At 35.9% G+C, this 12,954-nt stretch overlaps 1 protein-coding gene across 1 annotated transcript; it reads right to left on the bottom strand.

The window, feature by feature from the left end:
* Nucleotides 1–6,246: 6,246 nt before the first annotated feature.
* LOC132187725 (calcium uniporter protein 2, mitochondrial-like) lies at nt 6,247–8,758 on the bottom strand. The gene is made up of 2 exons (XM_059602142.1): nt 8,165–8,758; nt 6,247–6,953 (listed from the first exon to the last, which is right to left on the bottom strand). Exons 1-2 carry the CDS (start codon nt 8,720–8,722, stop codon nt 6,435–6,437), a joined length of 1,077 nt encoding a protein of 358 aa, XP_059458125.1. The 5' UTR covers nt 8,723–8,758; the 3' UTR covers nt 6,247–6,434.
* Between the last annotated feature and the right edge of the window lie 4,196 nt (nt 8,759–12,954).

The raw sequence follows: 12,954 nt of genomic DNA, 5'->3' as shown, positions 1-12,954 counted from the left end.
CCATTCTTGATGGGTTTTAGTCCAAATGTAGTTTTTTAAAAAGTTACAAAAAACCAGTTTTTAAAAAAAAAAATTACAAAAAACCAGTTTTTTTAAAAAAAAATTACAAAAAAACCAGGACTTAAATTGAAATTGATAGCCATTAAAAATACCCGACCCGCCCCGAGCAACCCGCCCCGAGCAACCCGCCCCGTTCTACCCGAAACCCGGCGGTTTTAGTGCATATAACCCGGGTAACGGGTAAGGGTTTATCAAACCCGATGGGCACGGGTCGGGTGGTAAAAAACTCCAAACCCGCCCCGAACCGACCCGTGCCCAGCCCTAGGGGCAGACTGCTCTACGTACAACCATGCCATAGTGATCTTTCTTTAGTTTCAGGGTCAAATCTGGCTCTGAATAACCAGCACTACAAAGTACAATTCTTCCCTAACATAATGAGGTGAGGTTGCTTTTCAACCAAATACCTTGTGTGTGCAAGAGTGCACTTCATCCATCAATAAAGACCCTCATAAAAAGAAGAGACAGATCAGTGCAGTCTTTAGAAGAATTTAACAAGCATGTAAGTCCCATATACGTCCAGCCACTTCACAAATGTAAATAAGTTTGCATTGGATAGGTTGGTTATGTAGTCTTAATAATGATGATGACTATAATATTTCTTTGTATAATTTACATGGTTATCTACTTAATGGTGGTTAAATATGCGTTCCAGAAAGAGTTCTGTCTGATAATATTAATTACTTATGTTTCATAGAGTGGTGGCATCAAGTGTCATAGCAGAGTAGTGGCCTAGGGGCTTATTCCAGCATGGAGAAGACTATGGCACCGGTGAGTGTCAATTATTGGCCCCAAAATGCATCGAGTTCTTGAGCAACTAGTGATCGATGAGGTGTTAATTGTGTTAGTAAGATGCTTTTACGAAAGACAGTTTAAATGCATTTTGTTACTGGCGGTAAACATGCAGGATCAATTTTTGTGTGAGTATTAGCAAATAGCTATACAACCTGATTTCTTCTTCGTCGTCATGAATATTTTATGTGTTGCATTTAGAGACCATTGGTCCATGTGTGTTGCTAATTTATTGATTTACTAGGTCTTGGCCCTTTATTAATGGGCAAGTAATTGGCTAGATCATTTGTTGTCCATGTGCCAAAGTTTAGTTTTGATGATCATTCTTCAGAAGGTCAGCCACAAACCATTGGTCCACTGCATGGCTGTTGGCTGTGTTGAGCAGCCATGTGGAACTGTCCGGCGGCCATCGCCAGATCTGTAGCGGCCACAAGTGGAGGCCAGCCTCCAGTAGGCCCAAATTTTATTTTATTTTGTTCTTTATGTTTTGAAAAAATGTTTTCAAAACCACTTTCAAAGTAGTTATCCAAGCTAGTAGCCTACAATGTTCTTTTATGTTCAAGGCCTCGTTTATCTTGCTACTCTTGTAGCCTACAAAGTGATTGCCTTCATCAACGAGTCGATGAGTGGGTTTGTGGAATGTAACGAGTTTATGCTAGCCTTCGGCCATGGATGTCGTTGAAGCTACGAATGGATTTTGTAGCGGATGCAGAGGAGAAATAGAGAAAAACGTAGGAATCATTACACAAAGGAATAAAATCAAGTAAGATTTGAAGTGAATTGAAATTAGGGTTCTTGAGGGAGATGGTTCAGATGAATGTAAGAGAAAACTCAAAATTGAACATACGACTGAAATGAAAAGAATGAGCTAAAGGAACGGAAAGAAAAAAGGGGTAGGCTCGACAGAATTGAAGGGTTGGGATTAATGGAAATATCATCCAAGGGTTTAAAAGAGGGAACACTTTCCAGAGCTGTTGCACAGGTCACGTTTTGTGGAAAATTATATGTTGTAGATAAGGGTTTAACCGCTCAGATGGGGTTCGGCAGATCCAATGGTGCAGGTTGAGGCTTGTTTTTTTGGGTGTGTGTTAGCTGGCCAAATAATTAAAAAAATAAAACTTGATTTTAACCAAGATTAAAGCATCCAAGGCTTATATATATATATATATATATATATATATATATATATATATAAAAGTTATAACATTAAGTTAAAATATTAAAATTAAATATTAGTGTATATAAAATCGGTGATTTTTTCTTGAACCAAGATCTATAACTTTCATTGATGAAATGTCATGACTATAAAACTCTTACATTACAGATTATAAAGTTCTTACAATACAGCAAATAAAGTTTTGAAAAATCATAGACAAATGCTCTGAGATTATAAAGTAATAAAAATGACTTCAAACTTATCCTAACACATGTACAATTACATTTAAATAACATACATGCTTTGTGCAAACTAAACTAAGCATAGCTTAACCCAAATATAAAAAACAAAAACTGAATCGTAAGAGATAAATTTCCACACCTAATCTAAAGGTCGGAGATAACCTCCCTGACCCAAAGGCCAGGAGATAACGTCACGTCCTCAACCCAAAGGCCATGACGAAAAGAAAGAAAAAAAAAAAAAAAAAACAAAATCCCAATAGAAGCAGCAGCGGAGAAACCCAACATTGTAGACATTATCGGAAAGACACGCCTTAGTTGGTGAAGATGAGTAGACTTGAGTTTGAAAGACTATATCTAAACCAAAACAGCCAAAAACGGAAGCCGAAAAAAATTACAAAGAAAATGCCAAGCACTGCTACCAAGGGAAGAAGAAGAGGATGGAAGAACAAGATCTCTGGTTTTTCTTGGTGATAGGAGAAGCCTCCTGAGACGGGTTAGGTGAGTGCTCTTGAGACAGGGGAGCCCTTTATTTGACTTGGAGTTTAACTGGGTAATTATGTAATGCTAATATACTATTATACTAAGTTAATAAATTTTTAATTTTTAATGATAAATATTAAATTGTTAATACTTATGATTATATTTAAATTATGGTTCTTAACAAACACATTGTTGATTTTAATTTTAAATATTATTATACTACTAGCTTAATTTGAAATTTCAACATCATATGATAATTATATGGTAGTATGTAGTTATATTCATATTATGTAACAATTTTTTATTCTCTGATGCGGACATATCAAATAAATAAATAAGAAGTAACGAAATAATATATATATATATATATATATATATATATATTCGAGTTATTCGATCGTTATCTAGGTCGAGCTCACGAGTCCCAAACGAGTTGGGCTAGTCGTGCGAGTCGCTCACGAGCCTCCACCGAATTTAATTTGGCGAGCCGAGTATGTGTTATTTGCTAATCGAGCAGGTATGTACAGTAATAAGCGGGCTTGAATAATGTCAAACTCAATTTTGAGTCAAATTTAATCGAGTGAATATCGAGTGAATTCACAAGTCGGCCAACTCGTTTACAGCTCTACGTAGATGAGAAATGCAAAGAATAAAATAAAATATATAAGAAGAGACCGAAAAACAAGGCCACTATTTGAATAGCAAAAGAAAACGACACGACACGTGGCGCCCCTAACCCTCAATTCCGCCAATCACATCACCTACCAAAAATTGAGCGACAAAATAACTTATTCTTTGGACCACTATGTGCTTTGCGCCCCACATAAGCAGCTACCAACTAATATTTGTCCACGTCACACATTTATTTGGTCCATTACTCTCAATATAAATGTCCACATTTCTTGGCAAAAATAAAAAAATAAAAAAATGTCTACATCAGTTTAATAAAATTTAATTAAAAGAAATTATTCCAACAAACTTTAATATTTTAATAATAAGTGATTAGGGGTGCTAATTATGGACTTAACAGTAGTCAATCACTTGATACTTTTCAATCAATCCACCTATAAATCAATTTAGTAGGCAAATGCTTTTTGGCATTCTCTCACCCATCTCCCTACCATCTCCCCTCTCTTGTATTTATTTATTTATTTTGAAAAAAAATCAAGATGTTGAAAGAAAAAAGATGGTAAGGAGATGGGTGGAAGAATGCATTGTAGCAAATCTCAATTGAGTAAGAGTCCAAAATTGTGTTGTCATTCAGACGATGTAGTCTGTGTGACGTGTATGCTGAGTAGGATGAGGCCATAGATAAGAACCAATAGTACATTGCATTTGTAATCAGACTGGGAACATTGTGGGATCATTATATTAATTAGGAAATACTTTTCGTGTTTAATATTACCAATAAAGAATTCCAAAAACAAAATCCCTACTTGACAACCAATTTAGACAGATTGAGCTAACCCGTATTAGATCAGGATCCTCTCTAATCTCCATCTTCATATATATAGTATCAAAAATTTTTAAAATTTTAAAATGATATAACATCATGTATAGCATTAAATACAATAAACAAATATTTTGATAATAAAATAATTCCTTAAAATGGAGAGGATTCTATCTCCGACAACTACCATTCAATTCTCAAGTCACCAAACAATTTAAAATGGAGTGTTTTCTTTTCCCGCTATACACCCCAACCAGATCCAACATGGAAGGGTAGACTCAAGGAATTGGGCGGTGGGATGCATCTTTTTTGGGGCTTCATATTTAATTAGGTAGGGCTTTCACTCCTTTGGTGTTTAAAAATCATTAATTAGGTCTTTTTACTTTTGAGGAGACAAAAATATCTCTCTAATATAACTAATTAGATGTTATCTAATTTAAATGAATTAGGGATGATTCTAATTCACAATTAAGAGCTCAATTTGTTGTTTAGATTGTTAACAATTTTAACAATAAATACGAAACAGCTCATATGAAATTTATCTGTCTAAACAGGTGGGTAAGACTGTCTAAAATATGTGATGACAAGTGAGCTGTAGAGGTTTATGCTAACAATTCAAGCAACAAAATTGTTAAAAATTTCTATCCATAGGTCTAACCATGTACATGAAATTAATCAAAAGATAAATATATTGTCACGTAACGACTTGATCCTGAAATGGAAGAACTTTGTCCGATGCGTTAGTTTGGGAAGGGGTGCGGGATGCAGCGATGTAGCCGATGAATGGACGGTGGCTAATTGGCTATATATGCAAAAAGTGAGCCACAGTGAGCGGACCATTCTAGGAGTAGGAGGTGGTGCTTTAAGATTAATTTTAGATGAGCAAGCATTGAACTTGGACTTGAAAAGTGGACCAAACGACACGGTTTCAACTTTCAAGGCCATTAAAAGTCACAGCCTGACAAGAATACATTGAAGGATGAAAGACTTGGCCTGTCCAAGAAAAAACCTTCCCCAGGAATATGTCCTCTGAATTGAATGCCATACACATTGCCCGCATGCATCTCCAAGATAGCCTTCCCCAAATCACCATCCACCAACAATTCCCATACCATATGGATGCCATACACATTCCTATCTTTTTTTTTTCTTTTTTTTTTTGTGAATAATCATTGCCCTCAAAAAAAAAAAAAAAAAATTGAGATAAGCATCACAATAATTATTTGTCTAAATTGCTATTAAATTGAGCAAATAATGCAAAAGATTTCATATAGAACTTATGTGTCCAAATAAATTTTGAGTTGTCTACTTACTTGGACATGTAGATCTTAAATAGATTTCTTACATTACTTCCCCAAATAACTTTTTTGGAAGGTCTTGTATGAATTAAGTGTTAAGGAACATCAAGCAGTTAAAGAACAACCAAATCTCTTCAATCAGATATAGTTGCATCCAAATATAACTTTTGTAATTATTTTTAGGGTAGTTTTATCTGTTGTAATTATTTTTAGAGTAGGATTATCTCTTCTTATTAAGTTTTTTAGTTGTATTAGTTCTCCTAGTTGCTATCAAGTTTAAAGTTGTTAAACATGATTGCAATTGTAACTCTTCTTCCCGTATACACAATGAGAACGAAGCTAAAAATTCATTCCGCCAAAAGCAAGTTTTTTTGCTTACTTTCCTTAAGAGTGTTTGATAGTAACTTATTGGCCTATAACAATGGAGCCTACCCTGATTGTTAGGTACATTATTGTCCTTTATTTGAGGCAATTTACATGGTAGTTATAAAGTATTAGGTCCCAAAATTTGAATATTTTATGTTTGTATTGAAACTGCCATTTGGCCGTGGGACTTGAAATTTGACTTATTTGCCACATATATGTTCCAGCCGTTACCTCTTACTTGTGCTTCCCGACAAGGCAAGAAAATGTTGTTATGTTCGACACGGATCGGGATCACGAGATGGGTTGTTAGAAATTGAGAGAATAAATTTATATGAAATTTATGAGATGGGTATAATTTGTATTAATCTTACTTACGGCTTCTGCACAGACTATATATGACTAATATATATGAGATCTTCGTTTTCTCATATACCCATCCCAAGATGGAGTTGAGATACTCGTAGATATATGTCCAAAAAACTAAGAACACTCAATATTATATTACTTTTGTAGAAAGCCGCATGATCTGTATTTTAGGTTACATATGGGACGGAAAATAGGCCGGGGAAGGAAGGGGTTGGGTGGTGTCCAAATTATTGATTTAGACCACTAAACTCAAGCTTTTGATGACCATTTCTGAACAATGGAGCAGCTGAAGAGGCTGCTGCTGCTTGTTCTGAAGACGATGAATTGGGTTGATATTGATAACAAGCTCTACGGAGCTCGTTGTACCTTGCAATGTCAAAATTGTGAGCCTCCATGAGTCGCTTCTGCTTTGCGTCGAACCGGCTCTGATAGAACCCTTCAAAGGAAGGTTCTTTGGATGTCCTGAGGAAGAAGGCATAGCCGGCCATGCAGTACATGGAGGTGACGTAGAAGCAGATGGGCTCCATGACATCCCACGAGAGTTCCCAAAATGTGAGCCTCATGAACCCGGCTGTTTGCGCCACCACGAACCCCAGCCCGCACCAGAGTTCCCGGCGAACCATGGCATCAACCTTTTTGTCGATTTCCGCCCTCTGCTTCTCCATCTCCGCCAGCTCCTCCCGCCGTCTTGGCTCATCTGGGTTTCCTCCGGGTATAGGAATAAGGCTTTGAATGGCTTTTGCCACCTGTAATCAAAGATTTTGAAACGTTTGGGTAAAGCATAGCTCAACCTAAGCTACATCACACTTGGGCTTTGTTTTTTCCTCCACTACTTGGATGAGACGACAATTTAAAGCATCACAGCTCAAATTATAAACCCAGTTGCATTAAAAATTTGATTTGGCTTAGATTATATTTTTTAACAGTCCTGATTTATTTTCCAAATTTGCTTTAAAATATTGGTCCTTTTGTGGGTCAGAAGCTCAAAACTCCATTGGCATTGTGATGTCTAAATAAATGTCTTCACTGACAGACTCAAAAAAAAAAACAAAAAAAGTCCTAAGCCATGACCTGAAAAATTAACTACATCAATCCCCATCTTACCATGTAAAACTTAGCAACCCCAAAAAAAAAAATAAATAAATAAAAAGAAAAATCATGTTTTGTAACACGTTCTTTTAAACACAAAAACAGTTTTTACCGCTGCCAAAACACTTTTTAGAACCAAAAACAAAAAACACCCCTTAAAAATAGATTAACAAAGAAAACACATGCAGTTAGATCATGCTTTCTCATCCTTTTTTCCTTTTTTTTTTTTTTTTTTTTTTTCTTTTCTTCTTCTTCCTCTTTAAATTGATATCTCTCTATCTCTCTCTTCTTCAGCACCAGATCTCTTTTTCATTGTCTCATTCACCTACTCTGTCTAATTCTTGCTCTTTCCTTTTCCCACTTTCCCCACATTTTCCCATTCTATATATAATTTTTTTTTGTTAATTTAGTTATTTATTGCCTTAATTCTGGGAGAGGGCAGGCCATGGGTTTTTTATCCCCATGACCTGAGTTTGGGCCCCAGGGTGAAACAAACTTTGTCACCGTAGAAACTGAAGGGCATTTTTGGTCCAACACTCCATCTCAAACGTGGAACCCTTTTACATGTTTTAGATCTGGCGTGACAACATAGTTTCACTTTCCTGTCGCAAAGAAACAAAAGCAAAAATAACCATAAAAAAAAAACAAAAACCATATCAGTTCTTGGTAGTCCCCAAATTAAATTTAAAAAAACAAATCTCTTAGCTGAATCTGACCCTTTCAGGACCATCATTATTATAATATCTTATTTGTAAAAATAAACCCAACAAAAAGAAAAAGGCCAGAAAAAAAAAAAAAAACAAAAAGAAATTCGAGTTTTAATGAATGGATAGAGGAAAAATAAAGAGGGGGAAAAAAAAATGAATACCTGGTCGGGTCTGAGGAACACGACGTTCCCTAAGACGATGACGTTTCCGGACTCGTCGAGCGTCTTGGCCAACCGGAGACCCTGATCCGAATCCGAGGAGCCCTCTCCGCAGACCCGAACAAAGTCCGAATACGGTATCCAGCTCTTCTGGATCTCTCTCAGCCTTGCTTTCACAGCTTCCAATTGCGCCACCCTCAGCAGCTTCCTCGCGTCCTCCACCGTCAGCCCATCCGCCGGACCGGTCGGCGCCGGAGGAGGAGGGCTCAGACCGTCAAACCGGATCCGGTCCTGGGCAATGCCCATGGACTTCAGCTTCCCCATTAGGTTCTCCCCGACGGAAAGCGGCCGGAGCACCGGCTCTAACGATGCTGACCGTTTGTGGAGAAAGCGCCGGAAAATCCCGCCATCCCCGGGATCGGAAACAATGGAGGCTTTATCCGGGTCGGGTGGAGCCCGGGTCCGGACAGTCGACGAGGAAATCCGGCAATTCGCGAGGGTTTGGGTCGAGACCTTGGTAATATTGAAGAGACGCTGTGCTAGGGTTTTCCTAAACGCCATTTTAACAGAAGAGAGAAATATCTAGAGAGATTGAAGCCTTTGATGATAGGAAGAATCGCTTTGATCGTTTTGCAAATTGTAAACCTCCTCGATATATATAGGTGTCCCATTACGCTGGAGATTATGACGAAAAATAAAAAAAAAAAAAAAAAAATTGAAAACATCTCGATATATTGAGATTGGCACGAGAAGCGAAGAGAAATTCGACGTGCCGTTGTGAACGACTGAAGGGGAAAGGTCTGTGGCTTTCTTGCCTTACGTTTTGGCATATTCGTTTCTAGCGCCTGGTTGGCGGGGAAAGAGATATTCGATATTCCCACGTAAGTGACTGGGTTCATTATCGCGTAGCGCGAGAAGATCAAAAGAGTCGGGGGTTCAGTCACCACCGTCCGATCATTTGAAAAATGATATGGGCCCGTTGTTTTGTTTGCTGATGTTGAACACGTGTCATGATAAATGGTTGTCTTCGAAAATTAATAAAAAAAGGCTAGGTTTACATACACGGGATGAGTTAATAACGTTAAAGTTGTACAAAAAAGTGCGAGAAATTAGGAAGTGACAGCTAATTAATGGGTCTTGCTTCCACGCAAACGTGTCGCCACATAGCCCCTGTCGTTACTTCATATCTGAAAAAAAGTGGTTTGCTTGTCACGGAAATTCCTCGCTAGTCAATTTACTCTTTTCTTCTGAGCCTCTAGTCAGTCAATTTACTCGCCACCAAAACTAAAAGCCATTGGGAAGATTTCTCAAAAGGAGTGCTCGATCGATAAGACCTCCACCGGTTATGTTATGTTATGGTAACATTTACTACCTCTCGCCTCCCTAAAAATATCAAATTTATAATCTTTCCGATTTTGAGTTATGTTATTCTTTCCTAGTTATTTTCCATTGTTAGGTTATTAATTTAAAATATGTTAGAGCATTCCCAGCAGACTTCCTATAAGGGAGTCTGTTCCCTAAATTTAGGGAATATGTCTAAAAAATTGCAAAAAACGTCATACAACAGATTCCCTATATGGTTCCTTAAACCATCAGCTGCTACAGTTGAACCCAATGTTTTGGGTTCAACTGTAGCGATCCACATGCTTATTAAATTAGAAAAAAAATATTCTCTCTCCTCTCTCCTCCCGTCTCACGTCTCTCTCACCTCTCTTTCTCTCTCTCGCACCACCAAACCAGAGATCAAACCAGACGCCTCTCTCTCACCTCTCTTTCTCTCTCTCTCGCACCACCAAATGATCAAACCAGAAACCCAGATCGATCAAACGTGATATTTCAGACCGAATCAAAGATTTTAGGGATTTCAGACCAGAGATTTCAAACCAAAGATTTCAGACCCATAAATCAAATCAAACCAAAGAAACCCATAAATCAAATCAAAGGCACAAGGCGTCAAGGCATGTGAGCGCCGATTGGGTCGCAGTTGGATGGGGTCACGTTGTGCGAGGGGCTGGAGTCGCTGTCGATAAAGAACTCAGCGGACTTGGACGACATGGGGTTGATAGCGATCGCGAGGGGGTGTTGGAAATTGAAGAAATTTGAGGTGGTTGGGTGCAAGAGGATCACAGGGACAGGAGTGAGGACATTAGCTTCCTTGTTGGGAGGAGAAGAAAAGGAAGAAATCACAGGAAGAAGAAATGGGTTGCTGCTGTGCTGCGTTGCATCGGAAAGAAAGAATAAGAAAATATGAAGGAGAGAGAAAGTATAAATTAAAGGAATAAAATATAAAAAAAGTAAAATAAAAATATAATATTTTAATGATATAGGGAAGTATTTAGGGAAGCTATTGGGGAGTAAATTGATATAGGAAAGCAAAAAGTAGTTTGGATCCTTAAATTTAGGGAATATGATCGGGTAGCTACTGAGAATGCTCTTACATTAACCGATTTAAAGTTGTTGGGATAAATAAATGTAAATTGTTACCAACTAATTTGGGTTAAAATTGTTGTATTTACGCTAGTTTAATTGTGTATATATTGTCAAATTACATTATTTAAAAATTATAAATCATTAAATATAACAAAATAAATAAAGTTGCCTCTTACAAGGGAGTGACCTCTCATATTAGAGGGACAGTGATCCTATTAGTTTTAAATTAAATAGATAGTATCAATTTTATGGTTAGGATTTAAAGTGTGTATTTGACGGTGTATATTGGCACGTTTTTTAAAAAAATTAAATAATGTAAAAGTATCTAATCTATTAAATGCATCAACTTTAAAGGTTGATAATGGACTATATAGAACATGATATTCTCCAATTTTATCCGATTAATTATATTATATGAGTATTTTTATCTTTTTTCACTTTTTGAGTGGATAAAAATATTCATCTAATATAATTAGCTAAATATTATCATGTTTAAATGAACTAAAGATGGTCCTAATTCAAGATATATACTATCCGTTTCATTTTAAATGGAAAGTCATATTCTCTCATAGAGAGGGTTGGTCACTTCTCATTCGTAAGTGGTGATGGTCGACCAACCCTCTCACATGTCTGTGTTTTTTTTAGACAAAAAATAAAAATAAAATAAAATAAACATTTTATGGTATATTAATTCATACATGTTGTGTCATACGTGTTGTTATTAAATTTTGAGATATGATAGGGGCTTAACTGAACCTCATTTAAGACTCAACTTTTGTTGATATATGTTTTGATTTCTCTCTCTCTTTTTTTTTTTTTTTTTTTTTTTAATTTTAATTTTAAACCTGACACAACTTTTGTGTGGCTTTGTGCCAAGTAAGTAAAAGTTGAATTTTATATGAGGCTCAGTTGAGCCACTATCATATCTCTTAAATTATTGGTTTGATGTGTTATACCATTAATTAATAGGATAGGACAAAAGGTTAATGGAGGAACTTATTTGAAAAAGGACAGAAATTTCTTCTAAACTGGTTTAGAGGAAATTTCCTTCAACCCACTGTAATAAGTGACAAGTGTCATCTCTTACATTTTTTTAAAAAATATTTTAAGCGTCATTTATTGTCATTCAATTAATCTAGAAAACTTTTTTTTAAAAAAAAAAAATTAATCTAGAAACTCAAACATTAATTTTTTAGAAACCCAATAATGTTAAATGACACTTGTCACTTATTGGAGTGGGCTGAAGGAAATTGTTTGGAGGAAATTTGTGTCCTTTGAAAAAAGAGGAAAATGTAATGACCTAATTGTCAAAATTAAAAACTAAAGGGCTAAATTGAAATTGCATGAAAAACTAATGGCTAAATTTGATTTTTTTTTCTTCCAAAAATAAAACCAAAAAGCTAATACCAATATACCATGAACAATACGGTCTTTATTTTCAAGCCAAAATCCGGTTGGATTTGGTGGGTTAGTGCAAGCTGCAAGGTTACTTAAAAATAGAATATTGGGTACTTCAACGGCATTATATTGATATCTACACTTTAGTAATTATTTTGGTAACTACATTGTTACTGCTATTATCGACGACAATGAATTAAATTAAGTATATCCATTAATCACATGGTATTATTATTATTTTGAAGTAATCCATTCACACTGTTAATATATATATTTAAACAAAAAATTTTAAATAACCATTGACTAATTCATGTGTGGGATGTGACAAGTTAACAACATCATTAGCAAGAGCAGAGGAAAATGTAGATATCACACTCTTATTATTGTGTGGGTCAAAGTATATAATTAAGTTAATTACCGCACATGTGATATTACGAGTCCTCTATTTCTAATTTGATGGTATTGACTTTTCGGCCCACTAATTTTTGTTATGCTTAGAGTATCATGTTTTTAGCATGCAAAATTAATTAATAACAAAATTTATGATCTCTAGGGCTAAAAAGATACGTATCCCAATCATATTTTTCATGTGATTATGCTTAGCTTGTGTCAAAATTGGTTTGATTTTAGCGGCTGGACAAGATTTGAAAGGTGGATGATCTGTTTTATAGTCTAGATTATATTTTATTGTATTTAATAGTACATATAGTAATACATCATTTAAAATTTTAAATGGAGTAACTATTATATATATATACACTTAGAGGTGTTAAGTGAGCGAAGCCCTTGCGAGCAAGCTCGAGCTCGGCTTGATTATAAAATGAGGCGTTTCATGAACATAAATGCTGGTTCGAATATTAAACGAAGTAAGTTTGGCTTGACTCAGTTAGATTCATGAACAACTCGTATAAGGCTCGAATTGGTAGTTGTTTGCATAGTTGCTCATATTAATATTAAAAATTGAT

Source organism: Corylus avellana, chromosome ca7 (assembly GCF_901000735.1).
Source record: "Corylus avellana chromosome ca7, CavTom2PMs-1.0".
In the NCBI taxonomy this organism is placed as follows: Eukaryota; Viridiplantae; Streptophyta; class Magnoliopsida; order Fagales; family Betulaceae; genus Corylus; species Corylus avellana.
This window is presented reverse-complemented; position numbering and strand designations above follow the sequence as displayed.

Bases quoted from the DNA above. Each gene is read 5' to 3' on its own strand.
- LOC132187725 (XM_059602142.1), bottom strand. From the start codon at position 8,722: ATGGCGTTTAGGAAAACCCTAGCACAGCGTCTCTTCAATATTACCAAG. The intron at 6,954-8,164 runs GTATTCATTTTT...CTTTGATTACAG, and splicing joins TGTTCCTCAGACCCGACCAG to GTGGCAAAAGCCATTCAAAG.